Source organism: Triticum urartu, chromosome 5, assembly GCF_003073215.2.
Source record: "Triticum urartu cultivar G1812 chromosome 5, Tu2.1, whole genome shotgun sequence".
In the NCBI taxonomy this organism is placed as follows: Eukaryota; Viridiplantae; Streptophyta; class Magnoliopsida; order Poales; family Poaceae; genus Triticum; species Triticum urartu.
In genome coordinates, this window is record NC_053026.1 from 559,855,783 (window position 1) to 559,873,514 (window position 17,732).

The 17,732-nt window shown below is 44.1% G+C and overlaps 2 protein-coding genes and 1 pseudogene across 2 annotated transcripts; all 3 read left to right on the forward strand.

The window, feature by feature from the left end:
* The first annotated feature begins 213 nt into the window (after positions 1 to 213).
* LOC125506011 lies at positions 214 to 1,268 on the forward strand. The gene has a single exon (XM_048670894.1). It carries the CDS (start codon positions 590 to 592, stop codon positions 1,055 to 1,057), a length of 468 nt encoding a protein of 155 aa, XP_048526851.1. The 5' UTR covers positions 214 to 589; the 3' UTR covers positions 1,058 to 1,268.
* Positions 1,269 to 8,157: 6,889 nt separating this feature from the next.
* LOC125510707 (protein PHLOEM PROTEIN 2-LIKE A10) lies at positions 8,158 to 9,574 on the forward strand. Its single transcript, XM_048675959.1, has one exon. It carries the CDS (start codon positions 8,301 to 8,303, stop codon positions 9,429 to 9,431), a length of 1,131 nt encoding a protein of 376 aa, XP_048531916.1. The 5' UTR covers positions 8,158 to 8,300; the 3' UTR covers positions 9,432 to 9,574.
* Positions 9,575 to 9,869: 295 nt separating this feature from the next.
* Positions 9,870 to 17,486, forward strand: LOC125507375 (annotated as a pseudogene).
* Positions 17,487 to 17,732: the final 246 nt, after the last annotated feature.

The following is a 17,732-nucleotide window of genomic DNA, read 5'->3' on the forward strand; positions in this document are numbered from 1 at the left end:
AAAGGCCAGCGTTTCTTTTTCCCTTCTCAAATCCGGAAAGGCGCAGTCGCTCACAGGATCATCACACCGTCTCACCGGTGCACCAGACCTCGTGGCTGTCTGAGTCACACCGCCAACTCACGCCCCTATCCGGTGATGTGTTGACCCGCTCCGTCTAGAAGACCGGAGCAAACCAACGTGCACCTACGCGGGACGCCGTCTCGGCCACGTCGCCGCCGGAAGGAATACAGGGGATGCCACTGTGGTGACCGCGCGCAGTTTCGCCCACTCCGCACTGCCGCGGAGGTCGTCCCCGTCACCTACCATCCACACCCACGCGCCACGGGCCCGGCTCCCACCGGTACAAGAAGGCGGCCACCCCACCACCACCGCAGACGCTCGAAACCCCAACCCGACCAAATCCATCATCGCCATCATCCCCACCTTATTAAACCAAAGCCCGCGCACCTGATCCTCCAGTGCTGTCCGCCATCACAGCGTCCGTGATAGTGCTGTGATCCGCTGATCCTTCGCCTGGTAGCTCGGGGAGCAGGCGTAGCGTTCGTTTCTTGCAGGGAGAGTGGGTCGAGTGATCGGGCGGGCGGGTGGCATGAGCCCGGGGAGCGGCAAGCTGCGGTGGCTGTGGAGGGCGCCGGCGCGGGCGTTCGGCCGCGCGCGGGACTTCTACGTGCGGAGCATCACGGGGTGCGCGCGCTACGTCCCCGCCGACGCGGCCTTCGGCGCCTACCCGGTGCTCGTGCCCGCGCCGCTGCCCAGGAGCCAGAGCTGCGGCTCCGGCGCCGATTACGGCGGCGAGGAGGACCTCCGGGAGCTCATCCGCGCGGCCTCGCAGAGGCGCGATGTCGAGCAGCGGCGGCAGGCCGACCATCTCCATGCCGTGCCCAGGAGCCAGAGCGTGGCGGGGGCGGCGTCCATGGCGCCGATCGACGAGGACGCGCCGTGCGAGTTCGCCGCTGGTGCGGGCGCCACGCTCTACTCCCGCAGTCAGAGCTACGCCGGCGGGGCCATGGGGGCCAGGAAGTCTCACTGCCACAACAAGGTGTCGGCCTTGGGCTGAGCTAGCCGCCGGCTGCTCCTCAACTGCTCGTGTGTGATCAGGTTTCAGGTCATGCTTGCCAAAAATTGTTCATGCTGCTCCGATCCATCTGAAATTGGGATTTTCAGCTTGTAAATATGATACAGGGAGGAATTCATGCATGTGTAATTTGGTTGTTTCCTTGTAGGCTCGATTATGCTTCAAAAATCATGGGCTCCATGGTCATTCTCTAGTACCTTGCTTGCAATGAAATGCCGGAATGATCATACAGTGTAGATATTTGCAACTCGCCACCCACCGCTGGGTCACCGGTCGCCCAAGAGATTGAAAGCGCGGGCGGTGCCGTTCTGTAGCGGGCACACGATGAATGGCGACATGATTTTCCAGTACATGGACCATGTCACATGCGGCAGACATCACTTGTCTTGACATTCGTATTGCCACATTTGATACTCTCGGGTCTATATTGATATTCCAGTCGAGTTTGCGTTAGTTTACAACGCTGCTACCGCCAAAGTTCACAAGTCATTTTTTTTAGCTTAGATCAGGTTCATAAATAGGTCTATGAACGTGTCAAACTTGTCAATTTTTCTCGTCTTTGACTCCGTACCTTATAATTGCATCATAGCAAACAACATCCGCCAACAATCTATTCTACTGAGTTCAGATACGCTCATTGAAAGAGAATGCCACCACAACGGCTTAGATTGCATTGGACAACTTAACTCCACAGTTTTATTAGAAAAATAAAGAGTTGTCCTGGACTTGTGTAGCTTCACGTTTTGGTGAACTGGAGTTCAGATGTCGGCCAGTTCATTTTGGTGAAGTTAGAAAAAGGTCGATTAACCTACTCCACTTGATTCCCGCACCTGCACATTATCCCAAGTCATAGGCGTTGTTGAGTCCCCCGGCCTTTGCATCATTGCGATGCACGCAACCATTGTTATGATTATTAAACGGAGTATAGGATGAAAGACAATCACGGTCGAACCATTACAAGGGAAAGAATAGAACACCTATGACTAAGTCATCTTCTTCCACAACAACGCCTTCAAGAAAGGGTACACGATTTTGTTTCACTGTCGCCATGTCTGGCTGATGGCCAGGGCAAGAATTTTTCATCCAGGTAGAGCAAGCATTAAAGGCTAGTACATCAGCAAGGAGGCGAGACCTTCAATAAGGTAACGACACAAGATCATCGCTGCTGAGCCTGACAACAAATACCAGAACAAGGATTTTCACCCCGGACATGAAGCAATGTTTCAACTAGCACCTTAAAAATGGACCAGCCAATAATCATCTCAGCCAGTACGCTGAGCCCCATTATCCATCTATCCTAAAAGTTGTTTCGAAATACACACTTTTGTACCTCGGCACCTTTGACACAGTTGCCCAAGCCCTCACCTCCCCTGCCACTCCTCCCATAAGGTCGCCGCCATCTCTCTATTGCCGCCTCGTCTCTCCTGTGCCACTCCTTGAACCTGAAGTGCCCCTTGTTTCAAAGAGAGGAGGGTAGTTTATTCACTTTTAATTTGATGGTCAGAGGTTAACTGAAAGCTAAACAACAGTAATTAAGACCCCCGGGAGAAAATAGGGATGTCTCTTACATTACCCAATGTGGAAGTACCGACATAATTTCATAGAGTTATTATATCTGAATGATACATGAAGAACATAAGCCAGATGGCAGAACACAGAGACCTAGGATGTAGAAGATGATGACATGAGTGATTCGGCATATTTGGATTCCTTTCCTGTATATCCACTCATGTGGCAGTTCGTCATATGATTCGTATAAGCCCATTTGTCTAGAGATCATCATATACATTTAGAAAGTCGTATGCTTTGCTAGAAGCTTGTACATTTTGGTACCCGTACCACTACCATATGTGAACCCTCCCGGTGCCTAAGAAGCATGTCTCTCGAGTTGCTTGGTTGATGCCCTCAACTAGCACCTCGCAAACCACATGTCGCCCTATCATCAGCGGATTTGAACTGTCGTTGTGTTGTTCTAGAGCTCGTTGTGGAGGGCCTTCCACCAGGAGCCCGAGAGTTTGTCGCTAACATATTGATAAAGACCTCATCCCAGCACTTCTACCTGCAACGGTCATCTGGCCTAATCCTCTCATATCTTTGTTTTTCATTGCTATTCCTGTCGGGTTTATGCTTCTTGAGGTTATATAATTTAGTTGGTAAATGGTGTCCATACACATGTTGGTTAGTCAAAGAAAATGTTTTTCTACTCCTTCTCTCATGACTATAACACTAGTTCGTTGGTTATATTTTTTGGTATAAATTCTGTTCTTAAATTAGGAATAGATAGATGCATTGCAATACAAATTTGCGGAAGGTAGATAGAAGCATTGCAAATTTCCAAAAGGTAGATAAAAGCATTCTAATGCAAAGTTGTTGCTACATATTTTAACCTTATGGGAGAATTATTTTAGCCTTGATAGAAACATCACTAAAACACTGAGTTCTTGGCAATTGTTCCATACACATGTGGTATTTGCAATTCTTTTTACAGGTCATAGTTCATTTCAAGAGAATGCGAGCGGTTTTGTGATGAAACTCTTGTTAAATATGCAATTCTTCTTGCCAGTTAGTTCATTTGATGGTCTTGTTACTAATTAGTTAGTGGAATTATCCATTAGCAAATAAAATATAAAATATGCTTGATTGTGTCTAACACATGATGCGCAACAGGGAAAGAAAGAAGACAATCAAGGTATTGATGAAACATTTCCTAAACCGGTGAAATACCAAGTTCGGAGGAAAAGGGAGGGGGAGGAGGGAGAGAGAGGGTACTTTAGACTTTTCATTACAATCTCCTTCGAGCCTTGATTGTTAGCCAAATACATTTTTATAGCTCCAGAGTGATGGGGTCGAGTTTGTGGTGAAGTGAAACTCTTGCAAACATACACTTGAATCCCATATTACACGAATAATTCACCCTCATACCGATTTTCAGATGGTTGTCTCCATCAGTAAAAGTTAGAGCTCATCTTGCATAGGCAAAATGATGAAAAAAAATCAAAGGAGAAGAAGAAAAGCTAATAGAAAATAGAACAAAATAAGAACACATAAAAATACTTGTTGAGAAATCACCGGATTGTTAACTCATTCAACTAGGTGACACCCCGCACGTTGTTGTGGGAATTTGTGGAGATATATTGTTGGAATATCAATGTTTTGATTAATAATATGATAATTGAATCTGGAAATAGATATTATTTCTTGTATTAATTACTGTACATTTTCTTTCAAAGATTGTTAGATTACAAGTTCTCTGGAAATGCAACTAAGATAAATCAACATCAATGGCATGGAAAGCTTGCAACAAGATAAAATGAGACAACTAGCAAACAATGCACACAATATGAAAGGTTTGAGAACAAGATAAGTACCGAGGTAGAGACGAAGATATGGATCCCTTGAATGCTTCTCATTAGATCAAAGTGCAAAGCCACATCATACCAAAACAATGACAATAGAGAATTTATGTCATTTGTGTTATGACATGCAATACATAACCCCATGAGAAAACATTCAAACACTGCACAATTAAAAATATTAGGAAAAATAACTACTCACAACCTTAGCATCACATGGAAGGCAAAAATTTGATGAATCGACTCTCGTTAGTTCATTGCGCATAATTAGGTGGTAGTGGTACCCCTACTGCCTGGTTATTGCAACAACACCTCTTGGATTTGCACAACTAAACCCGAGCATGGACAACCCGGCCTGATGACCTGACCCGAAAAAAGGGCTTCGGGCAGGGCTCAGGCCTCATTTTGCAGCCCGGAAGGTACTTCGGGCCGGGTTCAGGCTTCTTTTTCCAGAATTTCAAGCCGGTCTTACACGAGCGAACACTAGAAAATAACATTCCGGACGGGCTTGACTTTGGGCCGGGCTCGGGCTTGATAAAAGAGTGCATTTCGGGCTTCAGGCAGGGCTCGAGCTTGAGAAAAGAAGGTCGGGCTTTTACAAGCCTGACCCGGCCCGGCATATGCCTGGGTTTATGCACAACCTCTCATAAGATTGGCATACCTTCTCTTCCCCACCAAGTGCCCCCATGTATTTATTTCCATCCAATAATTACTATTGTTTTCATTCATTCCATCTCTGCCAAATAAGACATTGTGGTTGACCTTGCTTCCAACCTAGTCAATCTTTATCAGGTGGAGAACCCTTCATTTTCTTGACCTGTTATATGTGTATTTGTGTGTGTATAATTGTCTTCTTTCTTTGCGTCGCGGAAATATGTTTTTGTTAAATCCACCGATGCACCTGTCTACTAAATGGCATTTCCGGACTGATGTGCACTATATGGAGGATATCCCAATTTGCAAAGCATTTTTGGTGACACCAAGACAAGCAATTATTTTTGTCAGATTTGACGTGCTAAGGGTAAAAGAGGGTTTGATTTGTTGTCCCATTTGATGCGTAGGTTGAAGGGAATATTACTCTCAACTATGTCATTATGCTCTATGCAAGGCTCTGCTTTAGTTACATAATCCAAGTGTATACAAGGGTTTCGATCACTTTGAGTGGAGTATTAGCCATTAGATACAATGGATGTTTTTTTGGATTTACGGACATACTGTCTACTAGTAGAAGGGACGTGCTATGCACATGTTCTTCACTCATCTTGTATATGAAAAAATTGCTTATCCCACGTTGTTAGTTTTGTTGTATGCATGATTTTGAGTGTTAAATTCGATCAGAAGGATCGTCAAATTGCTGCGTTCGAAAGTTCGGTGGAAACAAATGTTCAGTGCTTTGATTTGTAAAGGTAGCTGTTTACCCACTGTTTTTTCTTGAATCTTCCAGGGCTCCAGTTGTTAAGCATTGAACTTTTGGACCAACATGTGTGTGGGCCCATTTGGAGCCGAGAGGATTCCAGAAAGATAGTGGAGTCACTTTGGCGCCTCTCTGTACACAGCGAATCTAAGAAATGTCAACCGTTTGACTAGGTATTGATAAATGGTGGATATTCATCTCCTAGAGCAAATCGATGGCTCATAATTGCTCCTGAGTCTTGGCGGATAGGTAATCAAAATTCAAATTTTTATGTACTATAGTAGCAGAGATATAACATGACCCAACCTATGTAATATCCTTTTTATGTTTCGTTGATTGGTCAAATTCACATGCCTATGCTTATTATTTCACGTCACTGCTTTCATGGGAAAAATGCTATATCAAACCTATGAATCCCAACCGGATTTTTCCCATAAGAAAATCCTAAGATCTCAATTCCTTGCATTTATATTCTTGGTCATTATTAATTATAGAAATATGAAACATATCATTACTCATTAACACGTGATGCATGCAAAACAAAGAAAGAGAGAAGAAAATCAAATAATCAATAAAACGGTTCCTGAACCGATGCATTACCAGGTTCCGAGGAAAAAGGACAGAGGTGGAAGGGTACTTTAGAGTTTTCACTATAATCTACGTTGAAAACTTGAATTAATTTGGAGCTTGGTCGTTAGACAAATCTATTTTACAACTCTACAGTTTAGTGGTGGAGTGGAGTTTAAGGTGAAGTAAAACTCTTACAAACACACCCTTATAGCCCACCATATGTAGAAAAAATTGCACAACTCACCCTCGCATTGATTTCTAGTGTGGATCTCCCACTATACAAGTTAGAGACCATCTTACTTAGTAAAAAAATTGATGTGAAAATTTAAAGCACAAGAAGGAAAATAAACAAAAACAGAAAAAATGAACATGAAAAACATTTTGGGAAATGAATGGCTATCTACTCATTCAACTAGATGATATCCCATGCATTATTGTAGGATTTTTTGCAATATATTTAAATGTGATTGGAGCATGATAATTTAATTAATAATACAAGAATTGAAATTAAATTAGATATGATATATGATATTATATTTTTTATGTAATAATTTTTTTTTTATTAATATGAGTAGTACAATAGTTTTTCATGCATGATTGCATATTGAGGTGGTTCTTTTCATGCATTGTGTTGACGGTTGAATTGTGTTTCTTTCAATGCATAACTGCATGTGGTGAGAAGTAGGTTAGCAAGGATCACCAATTTAGTTATATATACTCCCTCTTTTCAATAATTATGGTCATGGTTCTAGTCCAAATTTGAACTAAACTCTATGGAACGGAGGGAGAAGAAGTGAAGAACTTATTGGTGTGATGTTCCTTTTAGGGGGAAAACAGTAGTATGGGGTTGACGTTACAAAGCTGAATGCCATTTGCCGTAGAGGCAGATTCTTTTTTATCACATCAATGCCATAGAAGCTGATGCTGAACGAAGTTTTTTTAGGGGATGATTTATTTTATTTTATTTTTGCGGTAGGGAATGATGTTTTACAAAGCTTTTTTTTTAGTCTAAACACACTTTATTATTCAAATAAGTTCATAGGGATACAATGAATGTCTGGTGGGTTTATAAGCCACAAATGGCGCCCAAGATCTAGACCGAAAGCGTGCTTAGCGAGACTATGCGCCTCAATATTGGTGGATCTACCTTCGAAGATGAAGGTACATTGATGAAAGTCTCTTGACGTTTCACTAATCTCTTTGACGATGCTAGCATACGTCCCTCCCGTACCATTCTTGATGTCGTCTGTTACTCCCTGGCAGTCAGTAGCCACAATGAAATCGGACAGGGCCAAGTCTGAAGCTAGTGCTAGCGCCTCCCGGCAAGCCAGTGCTTCGAGAGTTGCGGGCTCCGCGACCCCCTGTATTTTGATTGCTGATGCATCCAAAAACTGGCCATAGGAGTCTCTGCAGATTGCGTTGAACGAGAGAGTAGAGACAGAGTAATTTTTTTGAAGAGAAGCCACAGAGGCAATCGCCCGGCGTTATCTTTGGTTTTTTTTTTGGCCGAACAGAACTGCACGTCTCTTTTTCGGCCCAAAGTATGTATGGTCCATAATGCGGCTCACGAAGCCCAGGCCATTCCAGCCCCAAAATCCACAGGCTTCAGATAGATATTCCGTGTGATTCCACAGTGAGTGGAATTCGTCACGCTGGAAAAAGGAAAAAAAAAGGAGTTTCTAAACAAAAGAGTGGAATTCGTGAGGAGCACAAAGCTGGGAAGTAGTCGGCCGTGGGCCCACCGGAACCCATCATCTTTATCGGCGACTCCGCCGCGTAACAACCAACCCATCACGGCAGTCCTCCACGCTACGCTCATCCGCGCCACCGCCCCCGACGTGCCTCCCCCATCCGAACCCTAGCCCCGTTGACCAGCGCGGCGACCGCCATGGACGGCCTCGTCGCCTTCTCCCGCCGCCGCCGCCGCTGGCTCCTCCTCGCCGCGCTGGGGACGGCGTCGGCCTACGGCGCGTACAAGATCTACCACCTCCCGGCCGTCGCCGCCCGCCGCCGCCGCCTCGTCCGCCTCGCCGCGGCCCTCGCGGCCTTCCTCGACGCCGCCGCGTCCTCCGCCGACGCGGCCGCCCTCGTCTCCTCCGACCTCGCCGACTTCGTCCGCTCCGACTCCGACGAGCTCCCCCGCAGCGTCGCGCAGCTCGCCAAGCTCGCCGCCTCCCCCGAGGTCTCCGCCACCGTCTCCGCGCTCTCCCAGGCCGTCGCGGCCGGGGTGCTCCGCGGCGTCGGCTCCACCCCCGGGGCCGGCTCCGGCGGCAAGGTGGCCCTCACGGACCGCCTCGTCGACAAGCTCTTCTCCGACTCCGGGGAGCGCCTCGCGTCCGCTGTCGCCGGGAGCTTCGCGCGCCACCTCGTAATGGCCTTCTACTCCGCCCCGTCTCCTCCCGGGCAGACCTCCTCATCGCCCGATTGGGTCAACGTGGTTGCAACGGGAAAGGGGCACAAGGCGATTAGCAGCTGGGTTGAGGTCCTCGTCGGCACCGCCGTGGGGGTGTTCATTGACAAGACCATACACATCAATACCTACGAGCAGCTCTTCGAAGGGCTCACCAATCCAAGCCATGACGCCAAGGTCAAGGAATTGCTTGTTTCAGTATGCAACGGGGCAGTGGAGACTTTGGTGAAGACCTCTCACCAAGTTATCTCCAAGGCCAATAGTAAATTGGATAATAATGGCAATGGCAACAACAATGGAAGTGGCACTGGCAGTAGCAGAGCTGGGGAAGGGTGGGTGGAGACAGTCTCTAGCACATTGGCAGTGCCAAGCAACAGGAATTTTGTGCTTGATGTTACTGGGAGGGTGACATTTGAGACGGTGAGGTCATTTCTTGAGTTTGTGCTGTGGAAGCTGCACGATGGGGCGAGAAAGAGTGGGGACACCGCGTTCGACAGCGGACTGCGAGCCATGAGGTATATGAGTGATAAGTCTATGGTTGTCGCCACAATCTGCATAACACTGTGCCTGCATGTGTTAAATGGAACTCGATTCCTGGTTACCGCTTGAACATGCAGCCAACAGGGTGGGGGCTTTTGGCTTGTATAATTTGCACATTGTTTATGTACAAATTGTAGCTAAAATTGTACTGAAAAACTGTAAATTCAACTAAAAAAAGAGCTGAAATGGGGTAATTTGGTTGCAAGGCTTTATTGTGGCTTATGGTTGGGGTTGTTATTCATGGCTGTAATCGAAGTGATTGATTTGTTGTGCCCTTGAGAAAGTGTGTTTGAGGCATTATTTGGTATGGAGATGTGTTGTACGTTTGAAGGAATTTGTATCACTGACATCTTCATCATTATAACATTGCTGATATCATCAATATCGAAAGTTTTTCTGGTCGGTTTCCTAATTGTCTTGTTTTCTATCCATGTCGTTATCTATTATATGTTCGTAAATTGTTTTTCAACTATCTTTTGTTCTCTATGATGTCAAACATAGCTTAACCTCCTCATTTCACAATTGGATTTGTGAATGCTTTGTTTGGATTCGAAGTTTTAGTAAGCTCAATATTAATTCTATGTAGATTTGTGATGACGACTTATTATTCATCCTGTGTAGTGTACTAGAGGTTCCTAAGAATTCATATATGAAGCAGTAGGTATCACATATTGAATGGGATCTTACAAACATTACTCTAGTGATGTCGATGCATTGTCCGATGAAAGTTCCCCCCAAAGGTAAAATACTAACGGACTGGATTTCTGTTCCTCCGTCTTAGCTTACATGATACAGGTGCAGAAACAGTTTTTGACGTACTGGTGTTAGATTTGGTTGCTTGTTAATTGCATATTGTTTCTCTAACTTCTGTTTTAAACTGTTCCTTTTGGACATGGCTTCATGGTAATATGAAGAAAAGAAACTGCAGTATCCACAGTGTTTCACACACAAGAATTATAAACTTTACATCAGTATTTTGTTTGATTGTTTTACTAACTATGACACTTTGTATAGTTAGGGAAAGAGATATGGCGAATTGTGAGAGGCGTGGGGAAGTTAGTAGACAAGGATGTAGTTGCTTTGATAATCTCTTTGAGGAAAACATGTTTGTTTTAAGTTACCATAAATTTAACTGTCTTGTTGGCGTTTTCCACTGAATCTGGTCAATTTATAATTTTTAATGCTCGCTGGATGGCTTTCCCTTAAAAAATGTTAATGGAAGTGCGTTTAGTCTGATGGTAAACATGCAAATGCCCATTGTCATTTCAAAATATCCAGATTTACTCAAATTGGAGTTCTGCAGAGTATTTCTGTGATTGTGATCAATCATTGATGAGCCATGCGCTGTATGAAATTGATGCTATTTTCCTTTAATAATAGCCACAGTTGTATGTATTTTATATTGATTTGGAATTTTGAATAGAACTTCAGTTCATTTTACAAGTCAAAAATAACTTATGTACTAGCAGTCTCTTGTAGATTTGAAAAAGATGCTTGTTCATAGAAGGGATTCTAAGCTAGCACCAAGGCAAACATTCATTTCTAGAGAAGTGCACTATCCTGGTGTCCTTCTTTCAGGCTTTGTTCGGTTGAGGTGGATTTGAAGGGGATTGGCAGGGATTGAGGGAGATTAAATCCCCTACAAGCCAAAATCACCTCCAATCACCTCCAATCCTTTTGAGAAGTAGATTAACCGAACAAGGCCTCAGGGAATCAGGATTTCATCACCTTTTCTTTACATATTTTCTATGTGCTCTGGACTACCTTTTTTGGTCTATTTGCGTTGCTCTGTTCTGTTCTGTTCAATCATATCTAGAATGAATTTGCTATATGGACTGAAATGGGTCGGGTTTTACCATTCTATCAGCCTAGAAAAAGTACTCAAGTGATTGTTTTTCCACTCTATAGCTGAAACATATTACACTATAGATGGCGATACTGTGTTTGCGTATGAAAATAGCACCTCATGGGGTCGATACTTGCGCCCCTGGCAACTAGTTGAGTTTCTGAAAAACTCAGCACTTCAACATTACAATTCTACTGGAATAGCTGCAGTGTTTTGTCAGTCAAGAGCTTGATGATGTTGTTTGCTCTATGGTTTCCTGTATGTAAACTTGCTGTATTTATTCTGTAAAAGGTGTAAAGTACGCACACCGAAAGAAATCTGAAGACAGACCAGGTAACCATGTCAAATTGCTACAGTAGTGGTTGTACTGACACAGAACATTGCTGCTAGCACTTGTTGCAGCGTTCATGTGTTTGCATGATAATGTTATGTGCATAGAGTGTGTTAGATTCCCAGTAATGTGCAGTCACGGCTTGCTGGCATCTACTTCCTCCATTCCTAAATATTCGTCTTTCTAGAGATTTCAAATGGTCACCACATACAGATGTATATAGACATATTTTAGAGTGTAGATTCACTCATTTTGCTTCATATGTAGTCACCATTTGAAACCTCTAAAAAGACAAATATTTAGGAACGGAGGGAATATGAGAATGAGGAACACACATATGTGAAGCCTGCGGCACCTCTCAAGAATGAAAACTGACTCCGGATTTTCGTTTCGGGGGTGCAGATTGGAGCCCGTGGAGCATGATAACTTTATGATGACCTTGTTGGGCACATGTGGCAGCTCCATGGGCAATGAACTTCATGCTTAATTTATATTATTTGATGCATTTTGTATTATGCTTGAATTTGAATTTTTGAATTTAAAATCTAAAATTTGTGGAGAAATGATGTTGAATTGTGTGTGGTTGAAACATAATGATCTGAATTAGTGACGAGAAAATAGACTTTGTGATAGTGCTTACATGCAAGTGTAGAGAGATATAGAATAGATTGAATTATTGGATTCTCAAAAGCACCTACTCCCTTCGTCCAGGTGTTCTGGATCAAAATCCTGAAAGTATTACTCCCTCCGTTTGAAATTACTTGTCGCAGAAATGGATGTATCTAGACATGTTTTAATTTTAAATACATCCATTTTCGAGACAAGTAATTCCGAACGGATGAAGTATTAAGCGTAGCAGCTCCAATATGGTAGAGTGATGGATTATCGGGGCTCTGTCGGAGATCTAATAATAACAGCTGAAATGTGGAAAAGCTTCAGCCAGCTTGACTGGCGTTGGATCTCCATCCAACGGTCGACACAAACCCTTCACGGCCCTGCACAAAAACCTCACCGCGCCACGGAAGTTGTGTGCCGAAGAGAAGCTTCCCGAAGGAAAGCCTGATGGCCGGGGCCGCGGCCGCCACCGCCGCCGCTCCGCCGGAGACGGCACTCCCAGCGGCGGATGGCCCCGGATACGACGGCGAAGACTAGAGGGGGAGGAGTGCCGCATATGCCGCCTCCCCGCCGAGGCGGACCGCCCTCTGCGTCGCCCCTGCGCCTGCCGCGGCAGCATCAGGTTCGTCCACGACGATTGCCAGCTCCGGTGGCTCGCCGCCCGCCAACAAAACCGCTGCGAGGTATCATCTCTTGCCCCCCCCCCCCCCCCACCCCGCTAGGGTTTCCAGGCGCGTGCTTCTGCCCCTCCCCCCTGGGTCTCGGCATCATGTCCGCCATGATTGATCCCCTCATGTTGTTGGTCTGGTATGGGGCGCTTAGTTCTTATTCTATTTTTGATATCGTCTAGATTAATCTGGTTCAGTACCGACCTTCACCCCATTTACTATTAGAACTATGTCATGGTTGGCGTTGGTATGATTGCCAGGGGGAATATCCCCTTCTGCAGTGTAAGATTGTCAGGGAAAATATCCCCTTCCGCAATGTAAGATTGCCAGGGAAAATATCCCCTTCTGCAATGTAATACGTTGTTATTGTCATATTATTGCTGTGGTTATGTTGAACTCATTTTCAGTTCCATTTCAATGTGATACCAATGTTGAAGTGTCTGATCTTTTTCTTATCATTGCAGGTGTGCAACCGCGACATCTCCACCCGTCCTCTCTACGCCGCAGATGCCCCTGCGAGGCTGCATGTTTCTGAGCTCATGGCGGGTTTGCCCAGGAAACTCATGGGTGTGCTGCTCCCCCTATTCTTCGCCTTCTGTGTCGTTTGGGAGTTTGTCATTCCGCTCACCACCCTCTGGACATGGCGTCTTGCGCTCGCCACGACCTTTGCTCAAGTGCACCATCTACTCTCCCTACGCCTATCTGTGACCTGCATCCCTGCTTCAATTGCGCTCTGGGCTACATTTGTACGCTGGGTTGCACCATTTTCTGTAGCTCCATATGTGCGCTGGGTTCAACGCCTGGTTACTTGGAGTGAGAGCCAGGAGTTTTGGTTACTTGATGCCTTCCAGGTCCTAGCGATATTGGCTGTTGAAGTTTCCTTGGCGGTATGATCATTGCTTCTCAACTAATATCCTACGTGTGCTACTTATATTTGTTTATTACGATGCTACGGTATTCGTTGAACGATAATATCCTTCTCGTATCGTAGTAAAGCACCTGTTAATGCAGTTCTGTCCTGAACTGGAGCATTTAGCACATCTTGCCAAGGTTTTCCTGATTGTTTATTTACATTTCGTCACAGTGGCACAGCACAATATGGCGCTAGTTCGAAGTGTATTATCCTGGATGTGTACAGGTTATTGTAAGAAATGTAAGCAAGACTTGAATGATGGTCACATGGAAGAAACTGTTATAAGTTGTTCTATAAAATATGACGATGTTAAACTCTTTGCTTCTTTCACTACCTTGAAATTGTGCCTTCCATTGGCCGGGATGGATACACTAGTGGGAGGACTACTCCCAAATATAGATTTTGGACTTCTTCTGGTTATTATTTCAATTGCACCGCCAAAACTGTCTAAGCTTGTTCTTTTGGTGTTTTAGTTGCTATGCTAACGTAGTATGTTATTATTACCTTCTTAAGGTAATTCTACCCTTTTTTATCTACAAGGTTGTGGGTTTGTAGCTTACTTGCGTCCTCCTGGAGGATGAGAGCCTGAAATATCTCCTGCTTGCTTTTTTATTACTTATTTCTAGAAAGATCTAACAATATACTTGTCTAATCAGGTGGTAATAGTTGACATGGCCCTTGCTTGTATATTTTGTTTTGTCCCATTTTCATTGGGAAGGATAATTCTATGGTCAACATCATGTCTCAGCTTTGGCAATGTGGATGAAGTCAATTCTTACACTTCAACAACTTCTACCCTTCTAATTGGATATGAACTTATCTTTAAGGTGGGTGCAAGTTTTGCTGTGGTGCATACTTATCCGTACTTGAGGGGCGAGCGCCTTGTGGTCACAATTTTCTTTAGAAGATTGTATGGTATATTCTTCAGAGGGATCATAAAATTAACCAGAGTTGCCAATATTTCTCTTAATATCCTATACAACGTGATAATATACCCATTGTTCTTCGGCTGGTCGCTTGATATCTGCACTTCAAAAATGTTTGGTGCAACAATGTCCCAGAGGTTCAATTTTCTGATTGCTTCATCCTTTGCTTCTGCTGCCCTACATTGGCTTATTGGACGTTCCTTTTTGAAAATACGCCCCAGATTATTCAGACTTCTTCACAAGGTAAATACCATACTATTATATTTATGGTCTTATCATGTTAAATTGTTAATAGTGACGCAGAAAATAATTCATGAGCGTTGTATTTTGTTTTTGAGTAGATATTCGGGCCAGGAGTTGTCACTCCCTTTCTCCACTATAACTTCTCCGAACCATTCTACAAATTTTATTTAAAGAACCTTCTTGGTCTTTTTGTGGACACTTTCTTTGTTCCTCTGGTCATTCTTGTCCCTATCAAAATTGCTGACCTTTTGGCATCAGAGGTGTTCCCACTAGATATCACGTAAGTATTCAATTTCTGTTCTTTATCTGATGTTTCTGCCCATCTATGCTCACTCAAAACATTGATTTTACTATTTTTTTGAATCGTAGCTACTTTGATCATCCTGCTAAGGGCACATCAGTTTGGCAAGGGCCACTACTAAACTTTGCAGAGTTACTTTCTGCTGTTCATCACATGACGTATCTCATTGGCAAAACAGTCATCTACCTTGGGCGTGTAATGGAGAGGGTAGTGGGGTACTGATTTGTCACTACTGGTCAGGCTCTTGGGAACAATGTTGCACCAAAAGACCAGTATGGTACCAGCGATGATGCTAAGGACGAATGGTAAACACCCATACTGATTTTCACTCAGGGAGGAGCTGCACAGTCAGCCCTGATTTTAGTCTTTTTGGCCAGACTGAATCTACGTCCATTTTATAATTTTATCTATCTTTTACTTATTGTTTCACTGTTCACTGTTTAAATAGGGTACTTCCATTCTTGTAAAATGGCCAGTGATTTTGGCACGTGCTCTCCTGTTTACCTCTGTTCAAGGGGACAGTCCATCTCAGCATCTCTTGCGAAAATATTCGTCTTTCATAGGGAATTATCGTGTACTCTTGGATCTCTGCTCTGTCAATTTATTAAGCGATGACACCTTGGCATTCTGACAGTTTGGTGCTTATGCTAGTCCATCAACTGTTAATTATTTTAGTAAAATTCTACCATAGGGAAAACTTGCAATTTGGGTCTCTGCTCACTGTCAATTCATTAAGCGGTCACACTTGGCATGCTGACAATTTGGTACTTATGGTAGTCCATATTTTTCGATTTGTTTTAGTAAAATTTCAGGATAGGGATAACTTGCAATATGGTTCAAGTAGGCTTTAGGTTCCAGAACTAGAAGATTACATATTTGGATCCTCAAACCTATGTAAGCCAATCAAGTGAGGTACTGAATCCAAATAATGTTTTGCTGCCTGACATGGCTTTTATAAGGGCAATATGGATCATGTGATGCTTACTTACCCTTCTTGCACATTGCAGCAGGAGATATGCTGCTGTTCAAACAATTCTAGGCGTGGTCCTAGCATGGTTGACTGCTGTGATGTTCTATTCTGCTATGCTTTTGTTTCCAGTCTCAGTAGGTCGTGCATTGCTGATTGCCATCCCTCCGCTGCCAGTAGCAGGTGGATTGAAGTCCAATGGTAAATGACTGTTCAGAGATAATCATTGGACTTGCAATGGAAGTAAATTTTGATCTTGTCTGGGCTTACTTGTGCAAGTATTTTCTTGTAGATTTGTTTGCTATTTCTGTTGGATTTTGCGTCATATCAACTATCATTGCCGCCCTTAGAGATTTATCTGCATGCATGACTTCTGGGGGAACATGCCTTCTAGCTTTGAAGAGGGATCTGCTTTTCTTCATATGGGTGAGGAATTCAATCTAGGTGCCTTCATTTATATATTTTTCTAGTTTATCCTACAGCTGAGTAACTTGATTGTTTCTTTGCCAGACGGTCATCATTCCTCTCTTGATTGGTTTGCTGGCTGACTTATTACTGATATCACCCTTCGTTGGCACCGATGATGATTTTCCAGCTCTAAACTTTTTCCGCACTTGGCTCCTGGGCCGGTTCTTTAAGCTCTTATGGATTAACCACGTCGATGAAAGTTGGGAGGCGAAGCTTAAGCGGGCAAATGAAGATTTTGCTGCAGAGCTCAGACCAATGTGGTGGTTCTTTCAAGATGTGTGCATTCCTGTCGCCATGAAGCTACTCGTTGCTCTGGGTGTTCCTTATGTTCTTGCCAAGGGCGTCTTCCCAAGATTGGGCTACTCTGCCTCCCTGAACTCGACGGCCTACCGTTTCTCATGGTTGGGCAGCCTTGGCATTTGCGCCTTCTACTATCTTGGCAATGTGTTGTTCGTTCAGCTCCATGATTCTATCAGGCATGACCGCTATGCCATTGGGCGGAGGCTGGAAGACGTTGGAGGCAGAAGCTGAAGACTCTTTTCTGAGGACTTTCTTGTAGCAGTTAGTTCACTTCAGATAGGGATAGGGTGAGTAATATCAACACTTGGGTGTGCAGACGGAAAGGAATATATAGGTCGCGTTACTGACAGGATGGATGCAAATGAGATGGTTCCAAACAGACAAATTTCCCACGAAACTTGTACATATGGGCGTGGTTTTCTGTGTGGAGGGCATTTGCTGAATTCAGCATTTGTGGACATCTAAACTTGACAAGACAGTTTGTATACTTGTTTCTGCATCACAGCTGACTGATTTCAGGTACACTTAGCATGTTTGTTTTCATTACACGACTGGCTGAACCCAATGAGTTTTAAAATTGCACAATTGCTTGGTCCAAAGTTGCAGCATTGAAAGTGTGCAACTCTGGCAGTAATGTTTTTTGGATGAATGAACAATGGCAATTATGTACCTAAGTGGTTTGTAGTTTATGTTCGGCTGGGCTTGATTTTTGCTGGAGAGAAAGGAATAAGTTGGGCTTAAAGGTGTTCTTCTGAGATACCGATGACCTGCAATGGATCTAGCTAATCTCTC

Coding starts and splice junctions, on each gene's coding strand:
- LOC125510707 (XM_048675959.1), top strand. CDS start 8,301: ATGGACGGCCTCGTCGCCTTCTCCCGCCGCCGCCGCCGCTGGCTCCTC.
- LOC125506011 (XM_048670894.1), top strand. CDS start 590: ATGAGCCCGGGGAGCGGCAAGCTGCGGTGGCTGTGGAGGGCGCCGGCG.